Source organism: Diadema antillarum, unplaced genomic scaffold (genome assembly GCF_040938485.1).
Source record: "Diadema antillarum isolate AM-2024a unplaced genomic scaffold, OU_Dant_1.0 seq00001745_RagTag, whole genome shotgun sequence".
Lineage (NCBI taxonomy): Eukaryota > Metazoa > Echinodermata > Echinoidea > Diadematoida > Diadematidae > Diadema > Diadema antillarum.
The window spans coordinates 452960-471465 of NW_027272428.1; the positions used below are offsets into that span (position 1 = coordinate 452960).

The 18506-nt window shown below is 36.9% G+C and overlaps 1 protein-coding gene and 1 long non-coding RNA gene across 2 annotated transcripts in view; both read right to left on the minus strand.

The window, feature by feature from the left end:
* LOC139711993 (gamma-aminobutyric acid type B receptor subunit 2-like) overlaps window positions 1–18243 on the minus strand; it is a gene marked incomplete at its 5' end in the record, with an annotated part of 48909 nt that extends 30666 nt beyond the window's left edge. Inside the window, 2 exons of the mRNA XM_071623837.1 lie at window positions 13838–14008; window positions 18106–18243. Coding sequence (XP_071479938.1) covers window positions 13838–14008; window positions 18106–18243 — 309 coding nt within the window. The remainder of the gene's footprint in view (window positions 1–13837; window positions 14009–18105) is intronic.
* LOC139711994 (uncharacterized) lies at window positions 7550–10619 on the minus strand. The gene is made up of 3 exons (XR_011709548.1): window positions 10473–10619; window positions 8049–8146; window positions 7550–7604 (listed from the first exon to the last, which is right to left on the minus strand). It is a non-coding gene; the product is annotated as an uncharacterized lncRNA (long non-coding RNA).
* Window positions 18244–18506: the final 263 nt, after the last annotated feature.

Here is an 18506-nt window from a genome sequence, read left to right on the forward strand (position 1 = left end):
AAACTTTATAAATGTAAAGAATACATAACCCAATTATACCACAAGTATAATACAATATAGATCGATAAGTTAAACATTTGAGTAAGAAAATTATTAATTCCATTCATGGAATAGACATGTGGTTACGCTGTCGTTGTGCAGCGATATTCATGACTTATTGGGTTATGTTGAAAGCAATGTTTATTACATTTCGAGAAAAAAAAAAGACATCAAGACTTTCAAACACTTCAAAAACTTATATTAGGACCTTTACTTTTCATCATTTACATTAATGATCTTTGCAGATCATCCGACATGATATATTGCTTTCTTTTATACTTCTTGCCGATTATTCAAATTTTTTTTTTTCTCCCACCAAAATCCATTTACCTTTGTCCATACTGTCAATTCTGAATTAAAAAAAAATGACTCAATGGATAAGAGCCAATAACTTATCACTAAATCTTCCGAAAACCAAGTATATGTTATTTAGTAAGTGTATAGAAGTTTTAAGCTCAGATATTATTTTTGATGACGTTCATTTAGAACGTGTATCTCACATAAATTTCTCGGTATTACGGTGGACGATAAACTTTCGTGGAAGCCTCATACTATTAATATCAGTAAAATAATTTCGCGTAATATTGGTATTATTAATATACTTAAATCTCATATCCCGTTGTCCTCTTCGTTGACGTTGTATTTTTTATTAATGTTACCTTATCTTAATTATGGAATTTTAGCATGGATTAGTGCCCATCAAACTTTATTAGATAAACTATTGTTATTACAAAAAAAGACACTTCGTAATATTTTTGGTGTTTCACCACGTTCCCATGCAGATCCATTATTCGTGAAAAATACGATTTTAAAGATTAAAGATTTGTTTTTCTTTCAGCTGGGTCAGTTTATGTTTAATTATAACACGAATGCACTTTCCAGTATTTTCAATTGAATGTTTCCAGGAAATCATTTTTCTTTTTTTATATATAATTATCCCACCTGGCGATCTAATGAGTTTCATTTACCCCTTTTGAGAACCTTATTGGCACAAAATACACTTATTTACACTGGCCCTAGATTCTGGAATTCTTTAAGCTGTGATATAAGAAACTCTTTATCTTTGAATTCGTTTAAGCGTAAGTTGAAACTTTTCTTGTTGAATTCAAACTAAGATAATATACTATTCATTACTTAGCTGGTCTCTACAACCTAAGGTTTCATCGTCAATCATTTAATTCGTCAATCATTTCATTCATCATTGTGTATTTTTTTTTTACATTATCTTATCTGTACAAACTTTGCTGAGCTGCTCGAGCTCTGAAGCACCTCATTTCCCTCTTTCGATCCCGATGTTCAGCGTGTTGGCTGTTCCTTTCATGTTTCCTTTTCTTTCTTTCCTTTCTTTCCTTTATTACTTTCAATGGTATACCCTTCTGTCAAGTCATGTAATGTCGTGTCTCCTGTCTTGTTCTGTTCGGTTTTGTTCTATCCTGTCTTTATACACAAATATGTTCACATGAAGAATCCTTTGAGTGGTCCACAATTTACAAGCATGCTTTTCACTGAACCTCTCAATTCTTTATTTTTTCTTCTCCAGACATAACTTTGTATATTGCCGGTATGCATGTATAATTTTTTATTTGTTAACTATCATCTACCATGTAAAGTCGAATACATGCCTATGTTATACCTTCTGATTCATTTCGTGTTATGTTTGCCGAAAAGAAAGAAAGAATGAAATAAATGAAATGAAATGAAGCACCCCTCCCACACCCAAGTACAATATATATATATATATATATATATATATATATATATATATATATAATGTAATAAACATTTCATGGAGCGTAAAGTGGGTAAGACAATGGAGAAATACTAGATTCGTTGTCATTTTATAATAGTTATCGTTGTTCCATACTTTTCCCGGCCAGAAAAATGAATGTAAGTTTAAAGGGGATGGCTAGTAACTGATCAGTGGGAATCAGTGGGAATGCTGGAGGATGATTGTTCCAATCCTTGTGGGATTCATTTAAGAGTACATTATATATCTATTCTTGTGTGAAAATTATTTGCTTCAGAATGGTCTCATATTCAAGTAATGTGCAGTTTAATGTTTCCAGGTAAGCGTCCCTGGTCAGTGACGGGGCATTAATCTGCACATTACTTGAATATGAGACCGTTCTGAAGCAAATAATTTTCACACAACAGTAGATATATAATGTACTCTTAAATGAATCCCACAAGGATTGGAACAATCATCCCTCAGCATTCCCACTGATTTCCACTGATCGGTTACTCGCCATCCCCTTTAAATGCTGTCACCCCATCCCCTACCCAAAATATTGCCTTTTCGAAAAATATACATTCATTGAGTGCAAGAAAAAAATTTCAGTACCAAGGGTCAACCAATGTCATGAGTATATTGGTGCTACCTAAAATGACCATTTGTGGGAGAAATTTCATAATTTGACCACGCGGTTCTGCCTCTCCACTGCTCCGACTGTGTTGTTGCATTCCTTCAGGTAAATGCACTGCAGCTTGGCAACACGAGTTGTGTGGCTTCCAACGAGTCTCTGTGTTCCCATGCGAGTGGAAAATGGAAAACTTCGAAGGACGTAATCGTCCGCAGCATCCGTAACTGTCCGCAAATATCCGTAAGTGGACGAAAGTGTTGAGATACGTTAACTTGCGGTTACTTTCGGATACTTACGGTGGACGTAAACGAACGCAAACGGACGGGAGGTAAAATATTTTGCGGATAGTCAGCGTCCAGGCTACGGATAGTTACGTTCAGTTACAGATAATTACGTTTGAGTACGGTTACTTGCGTAAGTCTTCATCCGTAGAGTCCCTCTGCGAAATTTTGAGCATTTCAAAATTTCGCAGGCTTGGCGCCATCATTTTGCGTTTATTTACGGATGAGTTGCGGCAGTTACGTCTACATACGTCTCTGCGGATGCCTGCGTCCACGCTGCGTCCCCCTGCGTTCACTCATCCGTATCTATCCGCGGCCGACGTAACCCATCGTAAAGCACTGTGTGACAGGGGCATTAAAACCAATGAATATATGACTAATGGGTCTGCATCTCACAACGGAATGAAATCTGCGTTAAGCTGAGTATTTCGTCCAGTCAGCATTGCTTTTGCCAAGCACAAGAGAGCACACGCCCCCCCCCCACACACACGCGCCCGCGCACACAAACAAACACACATTCATGACACACACACACACACGCATATATACATAAATTATCATTGATTATCATTTTCAATGGATTTAGCGCCTTTTGGAAGCAAGCTGTGCATGCATTAATTCATCTATTAATTAATTGAATAATCAATTATTTATTAATCTATAAATTAATTTATTTGGTTATCTACTTATTTATTTATTTATTCATTCATTCATTCATTCATTCATTCATTTATTCATTCAATCATTCATTTACGTATAAAAGTACAAAAAGTTGCAAAATTAACTCAGTGACTGGCTGGAGAAATAGAAATAGAATCATGTACGCCAAATCTACTCATACTGTACATGAAGTCCCATAAACATTTGCATGGTTTCGTGCTGTGTTTGTTACTCGAAATTTCAAACGTAATGTAGATCACATTTCTCCTGATTTATCTTGGTCTGGAGTACACCATTATCATCATTTTTGGTTACAGAATTATTGAGAAATTTCGAATCTTATGACTGACATAGTATAATATCTATACTTGTACCAGGAGAATGTGGTTGTATTTTTTTTTACGTCTCGAGTGAGCGAATGTTCATTTTTCTGCATAATATGAGGATAGTATAATTAATTTACCTTGTTTCATCTACTTGATCTCTAATACAGGATATATCAGAGCTTACAGTCTCACGAGCAAGGTGAAAAAATCTCTGAAATGATGAATTAAACAAAATGCATCATTTCGTAGTTTAAAAAAATATAAAGAAATTAAATCACGCCTCCTTGAAGGTTAATGAATGCGCTCAGGTTGATGTAATCAGCAGCCATCGGAGAATCTCTACGTTACCATAGTAACTGTGTGTTGCTCATTATCTTCCTATATTTCGTCGGCGTTTTCACGAACCGACGCTATTTCGTTTTTGAGCGAAAATGCAATTCTGAGAAAATCGCGTTTAAAGATCTCACAAGTTTTAGACAACGTTTTCAATGACTTTTCCTGTCTTGTGTGTGAAAATTTTGACAGGGTGATGAGAGTGGAAGTTGTTCTTCCTATCCATAGTGTAATTTTAGTGTGAATTCAAAAAATTTACGATATTTCTGTCTTCAAACTCACTGCGTCGGTTCGTAAATCCATCGTTTCTTGCGCGCACCATAGGTTATGTACTTAAGCGCGGGTCTCACGAACCGACGTAAGTTGTATTACGCCGGTTCGTGAGACCCGCGCTGTAGGGCCTGCACAATAGGTAACGTGCAATACGCGTGTATTTACGAACCGTCGCTATTTCATTTTCGTATGTGTTTACATACAAATACTATTAGGGCTATACCTGCTTATCAACAATAACCTTATTAATTGAAATTAATTGTCATGTAATGATTGTTGTGATGATTACAATACATTTAGTGATAATTAAGATGATAATACAAGTCAGTTTCTCTTAATTGTTCAAAAAAGCGTGTTGTCATTGTTTTCATCTTCATTTAGTATTGTTATTAGAGCTGTCGTTGATCGTTCCAAAGATTTCTTTGCCCCCTTTTTTGTGGATATATTATTTAACACTTTTGCATGTGGACATCTATCATTTGGTAATACATGTACTCGGTATACTGTGTTTCATATTTGTTACTTTTTACTGTGTTTTTTTTTTATACTTTTTTAACTTACTTTTTTATTTTTTCACATTATTTTTAATTCAAATTCAGTTCACTTCTTTCATAATAATCATGAATGTTTGTTCTAAGATGAAGGATACCGCTAAAAATTGAGAAAAAGACGTGCCAGTCAGTAACAATTACTTGCATTTACTCATCTTTCATACTCATGCACTCTGTTATTTGTTACTTTTACTTTGTCACAATTTTTATCGGTGTCATTATTGTCATTTGGCTCGCATGCGAATTCACTCATAATTCCTCATTTTCCATCTTTCTCTATCCTGCTCAACAGATTCTATGATAGCTGCACTTGATATGAAAACATAAAACTCATCCTGCATGCACTCTTCGAAACTGATAAACTCCTAAAAATACAAAAATACCAACACTATGAGAATTTCAAGCTTCATTTTAAATATATAATAATTGTCATGTTTTATTATGCCTTTTGCAGCAATATATTGAAGAGGTACATTATGTAATCGAAGAAACATAGGTCCTCAATAAAATATCAAATTTGAATTATTCAGAGATGAGTAATGACAATGGGAAGGATAACAATTGTGGAAGAGCTCCATAAATCAATAAATATCTAATGGCAAATGGAGATGGAATCAAGATTCAAGAATATGTGTAATTCAAGTTCATTATTATATCAGTTCTTGTGTGTTCACAAAAAGAGGAACACAGTTCGAACATGCACACCAAATCTTACATCGTACATTTACATCTATAGAGCGCGGACGGAACATATACAAGAGAAAGAATAACATTCTCAAATTAACATATCAAGCATAACTATGTATATGAACACACAAAGATGTTGCTGCATATGCATGAAGCTTGAGATTGCTGCAACACCCATATGCTCAGATGAAAAACTTGATGTATATCATACAAAAGAGAAGATGTACTGCATGTACATGTAGTTACACTATTCACAGGACAGTAGAGAAAAAGCGAGAGAAGGAAATGGGTGTCTAAAATAGGTCGATGTAAGGAGTGCCAAGCCAATTAAGTCTCTAATAGAAGTCATACATATATAAGGAAACGAATTAATCACAACATAAATGATCGTGCTCCTGTTAACCAATAATTAGCATCTAAAAATGTGTGTAGAAAGCCCATAATATCAGCCTTTCGCCCCGTAGGCTTGTTACATATGAGAAAAGAGGAATTTTGGCCGCCCCCCCCCCCCCTGTGAATCCTTAATCCACCAGTACTATAAACACATTCTGAGAATGTGTCTTAGTACATGTACTAGCAAATTCACAAGAGGGGTGGGGAAATTCGGCCAAAATGTGTGTGGCTAAAATAATTAAAAAGAAAGGTCATCAGCAAAACTACGGGGTGGATGCAGACGAATTTTCATGTGATGACTAAAACAAAAATGCAGCTAAAGGAAAAAAAAAAGGACGGTGGAGAGTGGCCAAGGCTAATTTGACTCCCCTCCCCCCTCCCACCAAAAACAAACAAGCAAACAAACACCACTGTTTTACAGCACCTTTAAAGGACTCTTAATTTTTTGTTTTTTAAAAACAAGTAAAGTAAAGAATTCCATATTGTAGGCGAAATGTAGACCGATACAGTGTATAAAGTGTCCATCCCAAGCTATTAAAGAAAAAAAAAAAACAGATTATGAATATCAAAGCAAGAATTTCAGTGTTTTTAATCATCTTTAGTTGAGTTGCAAATGACATGTACATATTTAATAAGAGCAGTAAGCTTCGAAACGCTCCCAAGCCCTTCTACATTTAATTATTCATGTGTAAAGGTAGTGCCAGGGCACTCCGGTGGTCTAGTGGTTATGACGCTGGTCTAGTAATCCAGAGGTCGTGGGTTCGAATCCCGCTTGGGCTGCCTGTGATTTTTTTTTTTTTTTTCACAGCAGCCTACAAACTGCACACTGCAGTTGCGTGCGTTACTACGGATGGAGACAAATTAATAATCTATTATTTTAATATACAATGTTTGACATCCTTTTTGCAATCACTTTCTTTAATTGTAAATTTAGAGACATAATGAATTATTATTAAAAGAAATCATATTTCTGTTCTTTGTTGTGAGTTTGCATGGGAACATACACGTATCATAATTTACAGTTTTAGTTAAATAAAGAACATCTTATAACAGAACTGTCTAGTGATGGTTGAATAATTATGTCAATTTGTTATAAGTCCTATCAGTTACATGGAGTGCATGTTCCCATGTTTATAAGAATCATACGTGACACATTCAGAGTGGGTTGAAGACAACAAAATAATGAATAAAAGAATAAAGGAGAATAGAACTTAATCTGATTACAGCATCATCTAATATTGCCAATGTGCACTTAGAAATCTATCAAGATTTATCACAAGGTTATGATTACCACACAAAACCTTCAAGATTTATTATCATGAAATACATACCAATGAACACTTTAAAAAATCTAACATTCCATATCCACATGAAGCTTTCCTTGATATAAATGTCTCTCTGTAGTGTTATTAAAGTGTAGCAAAATTGTAATTACGACATCACAGAATGGAATGCATTGTTTTCACCTTCAATCTTAGAATCTCCTTTCATGTTTCCACTTTACAATCACATTTCACTATAGATATACCGTCCTTATGTTGTCGCCCTTCATCCCAATTTCTCCCTTCTATCCTATCTGTAGATTGTCCTCTTTCCTATTAAAGCCATTGTATTCACATTCCTTGATGATCAGCACGATGCTGTACTTTTTTTTCTTCTCTGAAACAGTCCAGCTCTTCGCTACTGCATGGCATCAGTCATCTGAAAGAAAAGACAGAAATTAAGAACTTTTGATTAAAATCAAACATCATGATACAAGATACAACTTTCATTTTGAGAAAAAGAAATCAGCCAACTAAACTGTAGTTGTAATTATTTTGCTCTACTTATATTAAACATAAAACAAAATGGTATACAGGATCAAAGAATGTCAAAAAAATACTGCTGTTCGTCTTTGATGCATATTCAAATTGTCTTGCCTTTTACACATTTTAATGATGCAAGATCTTATGTCTAGCACTTAGTAAGTCTCATGTAGAAATTAAATTATTATTCACATGAATAAATCTTCATGTCCGTGTAAACAAGGCATTGCTTTGAAAAAGCTGAATATTACTAACTGCATTTGGGAAACAGTCTACGACAATCAAACTTGGTTATTATCAGAGACTTTAACATCTTAATTAGACCTAGACTCTACATTACCATTGTATTCACATCCGTTGATGATGTACACGACCTTGTACTTTTCCTTTTCTTTTCTGAGACAGTCCAGTTCTTCGCTACTACATGGCACCAGTCATCTGAAAGAAAAGAAGGAAATTAAGAACTTTTGATTAAAATCAAACATCATGGTACAAGATACAACTTTAATTTTGAGAAGAAAAAAAAATCAGCCAACAAAACTGAAGGTGAAATTATTTTGCTCTATTTATATTAATCATAAAACAAAATGGTAGGCCTATGCAGGATCAAAGAATGTCAAAAAAATGCTGCTGTTCGTCTTTGATGCATATTCAAATTGTCTCGTCATTTACACATTTTACTGATGCAAGATATTATGTTTAGCACTTAGTAAGTCTCATGTAGAAATTGAATTATCATTCACATGAATATAAATCTACATGTACTTGTAAACAAGGCATTGCATTGAAATAGCTGAATATTACTACATGTACCTGCATTTGGGAAACAGTCTATGACAATCAAACCTGTTTCTTATCAGAGACTGTAACATCTTAATTAGACCTAGACTCTACATTATCATTCAGCTTTTAAAGGTATTAACCATTCACCTATAAAACACTGGCATTGTCATGTGCATCATATTTCTTTGATACTGCACATATTTTCATGAAGTCTGTGCAAGAATGCAAATGAAACACGTCTGCTGTTTGGTATTTATGAAAAAAAAAATCACTAACCCGGAAGTACTTGGCCTTAGGAATAACACGTGGCGAGTTAGTAGGAATTGACGTTAAAATAGAATAAGAATAGATCTACTAAATAGGCCTCTGCCTCATGAATGTCTGGTCTAATTATAGACTAAGTGAAGTCTAGACCTTTCACTTTTAAGTTACACAGAATTTATATTACTTAGATCTAGACTACATCTAGATCTAGACATCTAATACTATTAGATCTTGGCAACTTTTGTCTTTGTGACACGAAATTAACACGTCACGGATGATATTGCAGCGATATCCAACAGGATGACAGTACCACTATTACTGAATCAGTAAGTTGACATAGATAACTAACATCAACTTGTTAACGTACATTAGAGATGGCACCATATACAATAACCGGTGACACTGACACTGACAGATCTAACGACTACGTTTAGACTAACGTTAAAGAGTTAGACTCGCCATCTCGGTAAGTCGGCCAAAGACAAAGTCAATACAGGGCTAAGTCAGTGTTACTGTTATGTTAGGCCTAACAAACGTTAACGGTTACTCGGTTAGGTTAGGTTTACCAGGACTCAAGAGTCCTGGTTAAATCAGTCGAGGGACATTTCTTAGAAGTCCTTCGATTCCAAGAATAAAAAGGGTGAAAGAACAAAGGGAAAAAAAGGAAAGAAGAAAGGACAAAAGATTATGTATGGCTGCTGTCGAAATCGACAGCGCTACTGTATCACTATCAATCACGCGTAAATATGTAAACGCCATTTGGTTGGGCCGCATTCACAAGTTTTAGGGAAAAAAAAAACCACCGCTGTGCTTCAAAGGTACTCCACTCGAACTAACGTTAGACATACTGTCACATATCTACACACAGTACGGTACTAGGGCTGAATTCACAAGTATACTATAACACTGCACTGTACAGGAAAGCCACCTAACCTGTAGAGTACTCGTAGTGTTTAGGTAGTATCACTAGACCACATACTGTCATAGATGACATCTACACCAACGCTGCACACTGGCACTGGTCCGACGGTCCCTGACCAGGAAAAATCACTGTTGGACACTGACCAGTAACTTTTTCAGGAATGGACCAGTAAAAATTGGGGGGGGGGGGGAAATGGGTGGACTCTACCTACTATTACCACTAGTCTAGATGTAGATCTAGAGCTAGACTATAGACTCTGTGTTAATTTGACTTGGTCTTAGACTTCAGCTGATCTTAGTTTTAGTAACTGGTAGGCCTATTACAAGTAAAGTCTTAACTTAGACTTAATAGTTAGACTTGAAAGTTAAAGTCTAACATGTCTACCTTTATTCTTTACTCTTCCTTTGAGTTTTACTTAAAGACGTTTTACTCTTCTTTTTTTTTTTTAGTTTAGTAGGCCTAGGCCTATTTTAATTGTCAATCTCATGATTTCATTTTCAACTCAAGTCAAGGCTTAGCCATGAGTGTCTTCGAGACTTTAACATCTTGCATGTCTTGCACACAGACGTTACGACTACAGTACTCAGCAGTCTCAGAAGTGACGACATAAGTTGAAAAGAAACTATAAATAATATGATTTGGGATCTAATTTGAAATTGGATGGCGTTTACAGACTAGGCTTCATAAGCATCACGCGATTGAATACATGGGACTACACTCTACCGCAATTAATGGTTATGGTAGTCCAGCTAAAACTGTTATTTTGAGCATGATTTTAATAGGATTATAGCTTACCATTCACTTCACTCGTGGACAGTGGGCTGGCTTAGGCCGTCATTCATCTTTCAGAAGGTTTGGTTCTCACTCTGAGATCTGGATTAGGGCCAAAACCTAATTCTAGGCCAGTAAGTTGAACAAAGCTCAAAATAATGCAACTGCGACGGTTCGTAAAACCCGCATTGCTCTTCACCCTAGCAATTCGGGTTTCACGAACCGGCGTACCTTTCCTGCGTCGGTTCGTGAAACCCCTTTTTCTCAATTTCTCGATATTTCGAGTACCGTCGTTTTTTTCTTTCTTTGATAAAATTAAGAATAATTAATTTTGTGATCTAAAATTTGGGGATTTGGTAGAGTTTTGAAAGCACTTTCATTTGGTACCAATATCTCGATTTTGAAAATTTTGACCAAAATCGAAATAGCGTCGGTTCGTGAAAACGCCGACGATTTCATTAAACACTGTCCTTCCTTTTACCCCCAGGGAGGCAGAGTGCCTCGGACTGAGACAAAAAAGTTAAAAAAAGGGGAAAAATGAGAACAATATCTTGGCCTTTCCTCGAAAGAATATTATTTGATTTGTTAGCATTTCACAGATTTGGGGGGGGGGATGGAGGAGGGGATGTCAAAGACTTTGCAAGTTTTCAATGTTTTGTTGCTGTTTTTTTTTTTTTTGTCCATAGTGAGTGAAAATAAAGTCTTGTCATTGACGTCATGTTCACGTGACCAAGCTCTTATTGCCATCATAAAACTTTAAAAACTCACGTCTGCAAGAGTCCTCGCCTTGTTTAATGAAGATTCACAGAGAACAAAAAAAAACCAAAAACTCAACAAACAAACAAACAAGAAAAGTTATCATGATAACAGTAATGATCATGGTATGACAAATGAGGAAATACACACAGACGCCTCCAGCACAGTGAGCTAATGATGATAACGGCAGTGCATAGTGGCAAACCTGTGTGATATTCTTACGCTATTAAAGCCACAGGACAAAATGACCGATAATCACTCTCTTGACAGGTGAGAGGGAATCCAATCAACAGTCCAGCCGGCCCTGGATCATTGCACGCTGCTGGACTGTTGATTGGATTCCCTCTCACCTGTCAAGAGAATGATTATCGGTCATTTTGTCCTGTGGCTTTTATAGCGTAAGAATATCATACAGGTTTGCCACTATGCACTGCCGTTATCATCATTAGCTCACTGTGCTGGAGGCGTCTGTGTGTATTTCCTCATTTGTCATACCATGATCATTACTGTTATCATGATAACTTTTCTTGTTTGTTTGTTTGTTGAGTTTGTTTGTTTTTTTTGTTCTCTGTGGATCTTCATTAAACAAGGCGAAACCGGCCTTCCCCCTTTTTTTTGATAATACATAGGATATAATCACTCCCCCCCCCCCCGCCCCATTTTTTTTATTATTTTATTTTATTTTTTCACCCTGGAAGTAAGTTTTTTATGAGTTGTACCACGGGGCCTAGAAGTGCGTGGTTTTTTTTTTTTTTGTTTTTGTTTTTTTTTTTTCGTTAGCTGAACAAACCCGGAAGTGGCAGGAGAAAGTTGCCCTGAGGGCCTTTTTTTCGGCTTGTTAGTGGATGAAAACCGGAGGTGTAACCAGAAATATATACTCCCCTCTGTTTAAAAAAAAAAAAAAAAACGTGCCTCCGGCTGCGTGACCCATTGAGTTGACACAAAGGAAAATGCCATTCGATTCATTGGCCTCTTCCATTCAATTCTCTGGATCAATTCGCCTGTCAGATTTTATACCTGTTACGATAACATTTGGTTCTGGTTCGGATGGTGTTAACATAATAATGTAACAGCATACGAAGACGTAACAAAACAAGTTTTGTCTGACAGGGTTTTTTTTTAGAAACAAAATAGTATAAAACAATGATATATTGGACATCATCCATGCCTTAATGAAGAATACTGATCTGACTCTCCTGTAGCCTGATAAAGATTCGGAAGGAAATTGAGTAGCACCAACGGGCATGCCCTGCGGTATGGTACTATTGAAGAAATAATAAAGTATTGTTGAAGAAATAATAAAGTATTGTTGAAGATGAGGATTGGGGTCTTAATTTTGGGGGAGATACCAAGAAACCACTTCTGGAATAGTTCAGAGCATACCATTCTAAGAGGAATTCAAAGTTTATTTGATGAAAATCGGTTTTTTAAATGGCTGAGACATCCAAACACAAAGTGTGTTCCATCTTCTATGAGGATCGCTCTGTTTTGGCAGGGACCTCCCTGGTTTTGGATATCTCAGCAATGTCAAAACAAATTGTCCCCAAATAAACGTTGAATAATCTTTGGAATCACGAGCTCTTTCATATTGCATGGGAGGTTTAGAAACCTGAAATTAGCTCTCAACCAAAACCATAAGATCCCTTTAATGAGAAGAATACAATCAGAGATTGTTGGATTTTTAATACAGACTGAACTACTACAAGAATGTTATGATATCATTGGTTTCTCCCGTTTTCGCAAGATATTGGTTTAAAAGGGTAAACAACATAATATATGTCGTTTCCTCACAAGTTTTCGATTAATGCTTCTGTAAATGAAAAAGTTTCCATTATCATAACAACTAGCATAACATCAATGATTCGTATGACATTGCCTTGGTCTTGTAATAACCTAAAATGATAAACTTTATCATTGTGTATATAGTAATGTATAATTGGAAGATACCTAAGAGCAGAGATATTAAAAGTATTAAAGAAATACAATGAAAAAAAAATATATGTATAAGAGTAACCCGCTAAACTTCAGAAAGAAAAATTGATGTTATACAAGAGAGCTCTAAATTGAGAAGAATTTTTCCGTCATCGGTGTTTATGCAGGCATAGTCAAACTCAGTGAAATTGTCTCGGTTGTTTCGAAGAGGTTGACCTCCAAAATAAAGAGGGCTTTATATACAGGCGCGCATGAACCTCCGGACATTACTAACGGTATGAAACTTTCGCATATTGCCACATGCAGGCATTCAGTGCATTATATAGCCAATCATGCTCGCGCACATTAAGTAATTTACTTTCGCGAATCTTGGCTCCTATTATACCGAAATTCGAGAAAGATTTCATGGTCAGCGTCACGTTTTCAAAAGTGGGGGGGGGGGGGGCACCGGGTTTCAGGAGCTAGAAAACACCAAAAAAAAAAAGAAAGAAAAGAAAAAGACCTTCAGCGCAACATCTGGTGCCACTTCTGATGACAAGCAAAAACAAAAATGTATATAGTATGTGATCACACCTTATGTATTCCTATATAAGAGTGAAAGAAAAAAAGGAGGGGGGGGGGCGGCCCCCCCCCCCCCCCCCCCGTACCGCCGTCCCTGGATTTATGCACACATAAAATTGCTGCTTTTACAGTATACTCACCCCAATGTGCGGCTCAACGGACTCTGTGATCGTGGACACTCGGGTCCACCCGAAACGCTGGCAAATCTGAACTTTGACCTTGTTCAGGTCCGCCGAGCTGCCCATGGTTCGGACGAAGTAGGGATACCGCGCATGGTCAGAGAGGCCAATGGCTGAATTAGCAAAGCCGACCTGGAAAGATATGGCAGAAAGGTAAATGAAAGTGTTCTTATTGATAGGATTTCAAAAGATTATTCTATATAGATATTTATACACAGACTCGACAATGACTTTTTTTCTTTCGGTTTCGTGGCCCGACATCTATACTTCTGGTTGCCCGGCCGGGCCACCGTGTCACGTGTCTAGCATGTATATATACAGAGCGTATAAAGAAAAGTAATCCAACTTTGGAGGGCTACCATTTCATAATTGTCAGCTATGGAGAGTGCAGTTTTAGTTGTGAGGAAAGAAGAACTCTTCTTCTTTCTCTTTCCTATGATAACAAAAAATGATGACCAATGTCACACATGACTGAGCACATGAACTTTAAAGAGAACTATTACAAATTGCACTTTTTCCAAGTTTGAGTGTTGCATGAAGGAACAATGGGTGTCTCACTGAAGGGATGGGATCTTTCAATGAAAGCGGTCAAGTTAATAGGCCCAATTGCACAATGCAGGTTTGTGTTTAGGGCTTCTTGTAACATTTATTAGTCCATAACTTTCAACATGGTCACCGTTGTCGATAACTTGGTCACTCCCACAAAGTCTAACTCATTATCCAATTTTCTCTCTTCATATTCGAGACATTGTTTGTAGCTGCGAGCTATGTGTTAAATACGAGCAGAGAAAATGGACTGTGTGGGTTGGCCTATAGTTAGAGTGACCACGTTATCGGACAGGTGGCCATTTTGAAGGTTTTGAACCATAAACTGTAAGAAGAAACACTAAACACAGACCTGCTTTCGTGCGGGCTGGCCTGTTTATTTGGCCACGTACATTGACAGATCCCATTGATTCAGTAAGACTAAGATACTCATCGTTCCTTCATGTGACACGCAAACTTGGAAAAAGAGCAATTTGTCATTGTTGTCTTTAATGTTCATGTGCTCAGTCATGCATGACATTTGTCATCATAATTAGGTATCAAAGGAAAGAAGAAGAGGTTCTCTTTCCTCACAACCAAGACTGCGCTCTCCATTGGTGATGATTATAAAATCGTAGTCTTCCAAAGTTGGATTACTCTTTTTGTGGGGATACGCTGGTGTATAAAGTATTTACCAATAGGTCCTATTAGATACATAAACACAATCGTGAGAAATAAAGGGCCTATCACCATACATGTAATTATGTACATACACATCTAACTATTACAGAGTTCAATGTGATACGTTCAATGTAATGAATGCAATACATTATATTATGGATATCATACAAGTGTTACATTATTGAATATAGTTCGTGTTTTCAACACAAAATAGGGGGTGCAGGAAATAGTATTACGGCTAACATGGAAAAAATGGAGGAAAAACATTCAGAGCGTATCACATGTAACTTTCAATAACTTGCATGACATTACTGACAGATTCCCCAGGTGATACATTCACATCGTCAACGAAGAAATGAAAAACGTAAGATAAATTAATATTCAAGCCTTAGGTCGGTTCTGTTCCCGGGACAAAGTACTTGCTGCTATTGGAAAAGCAATTTTGAATTTCATATCTATCATGCAGAAAATGACGTCATCTACTTCATAATCATTATTCTTTTCATTGATTTAGTGAAATAAATCATTCTAGAGGATCTCGTGCTATGAAAGATGTTTCACAGATCACGTATAGTACATCCACAAAATAATCGTTTGCGTTTTACACGTAAAAACTATCTCCTTTTTGAAACTCTTTGGGAGTTGTTGGATAGTTCAATGGATCAGTTTTCAATCGCGACATCCTAGTTCAAGTCCCACAACATTGTTGAGTTGAATGGAGTTCGACAGAATATACGCGGGTTGAAAGCCTGCTTTCAGCTGGATGGCTGTTTTTCAGCAAGGCCGTATCTTACGTCGAGTATCATTATCACATACATTGTACAGTCAACAGTGGACTCCCGGCCGTTATAACGAAGTCCTCGTGACCGGCAGCTTTCTTTCGTTATATCGAAATTTCGTTATAACGTTTACCAATAAAAAAACAAAGAGAGAATAATGTTGCGGCCTGAATTTTTATTTCGTTGTAACCGGAATTTTGTTATAAGCGTGTTCATTATAACGGGAGTGCACTGTAATCCACAGTGAAATTGCAAACATAGAATAATAGGGGGCCTACAATTTACACCCAATACACGACATCGACCGAACAAGTAACCGCATTAAACAACTAGAAAAGCACTCTGAGAGCGCAGACCTCCACCAAGCATGCAAATCATTTTCACCACTGATCTTGTTCTTCCATAGAGATACCAGTGCATTGTGTGCTGAAAGTCGCCCGATTTCCCAATATAGAAGCCTTTGTTACGTCATAAACCCTCAGCTGCACGGAGCGCCTCGCCCTAGCAGAAACTAGAGCACGCACTTTAGTGCGCGCATGCAAACCTCAATACGCGCAGCCTGAACTCCCAAGATCGTTGACCCGGTACCTGCCAAAATATCAAAAATCCTTCATACATTCCCCCAAAATTCTCGGATCACCACCAAAAGTTAATCGTTTGTTACTTGTGTAATTCTCAACCTTTCCTGCAAGTTTCATTTCAATCCGTTAGATACTTTTTGAAATATTTTGCACACGGACAAACTAATTAACCAACGAACGAACACACAAACCAACGGTAACGAAAGCATAACCTCCTCCCTTGGCGGAGGTAAATATCATTTCTAAGAAGGTGTTGATATTAATTTCACAAACAAGAAGAGAGAATGTATGTACTTCTATAGACTCATGAAAAGGTTTCCGCTAACCTCGTGATCTCTTTCTTCACCAGGCGTTGAATGACATTCAACTAATTTCATGATCTCTTTCCTCAAGCGTTGAATGACATTCAACTAACTTCATGATCTCTTTCCTCAAGCGTTGAATGACATTCGACTAACTTCATGATCTCTATCTTCAAGCGTTAAATGACATTCAACTAACTTCATGATCTCTTTCCTAAATGGCACAAAGAGTTATAAAAAAAGGTTAATATTGAAAGTGATAGATGCAAGATAAAATGGACTGTTTCCAATAAAAATGATCAGAACGTTGCGTCGCAAGGTAAAATATAGGACAATATATTTATCCTTATTGCCTATTAAGACAGTCTTTCAGGGGGATTCAAACCAGTCGCTCCCGTATTTGTCTTATTATACATATTCAATGCTAATCAAACCAGGGCCATGTCGCATAAGTCGCATCAAGCATAAGTCAGAAAACGGAACATAAGTCTATAAATGCCAATTTTGATTGGCTTAAACCTGAATTTTTATAATAGGCCTATGCCAAAAATTGCTTTTATTAAAGGTTCCGTCATACTTCTCGTTGTGCAATCCGATTTCGATTTCGACCACTTATCATTTATTATGTTATGTATGTATTATTTTGGTTGTTTATTATCAACAAGGTACAAAAATTTGTGCTTTTATTCTTGATGTTATACTGATATATTATGAGAAGTATGAAATAAATTGAAAGTATGAAATATATTGAAAAGATAAACTTTTGGAGCTCTACTGTAGAACCGTCAAATTAAAGTGTACAATCTAGCCATGATGAATACTCTTATTTACTATGTTTGCGCGCTTATCCAAAAGCGTGTCTTGATCGCATCATACATCACATTACCACAAGGGTAAAGCAATTCAAGTATAATCAGTGCTCATGATCATGAAATGTGACAAAATCACTTTCACCATTATCTTAATTACGGTATGCAGCTTCTATGTTTAACGCGAATGTCCTGTAAGCATATGATCAAGAAATAAGAGTTAGCTATAAGTGGATGTCTGCTATACTGACACGTAAATTCACAGTCTAACACAACATTATTATGAAACGGGGTTCACCCTCAAGGTTTTTTCAATTTTCTTTAGTTTGAGTTCAACTTTATTCATGTGTGATAATGATTTGAGGATGGACCCAACTTTATTCATGAGTGATAATGATTTGAGGATGGACGCAAAGTTTGCGTTAATCAGTCATCGCAATGCACTCCAAAACGGAGTTACAACGGAAGCCCCCCCCCCCCCCCCCCCCCCCCCGGTGATAGGGCCTACGGCATCAGCTGGAGGACAGGGGGAAAGTCAGCAAGGACTGGTACCTGGATGACGCCCCATTGGCCGGTGACTTCTGCCAGGATCTTGGTGGTTTCGGCCTCAATGGTTCCCGCAAAGGCGATGATTTGGCGTCTGCCGAGGAGCAAATCGTAAAGCTGATCCAGGGCCCTTCCAGACGAGCCCTAGCGATATAGACGAAAGATAAAACAACCCTTGAAAACACAAATATGATAACAGCTGAAGTGCTTGTGAGTGATGCGCAAGTACTTTCATAGTTGTTTTTTTTTTCCAAATTTGCAAACAACCAAGTTAGGCCTTCTTGTTTACCGGGAGGTATGACGCAACTCCCTATTATCTGATATGTTATCCACTTCATTGTACAAGAAAAAAAAATAATAACCTATATTCTTTCAAATATGTCGTCTCCGCCCTTTCTTCCGCCCTC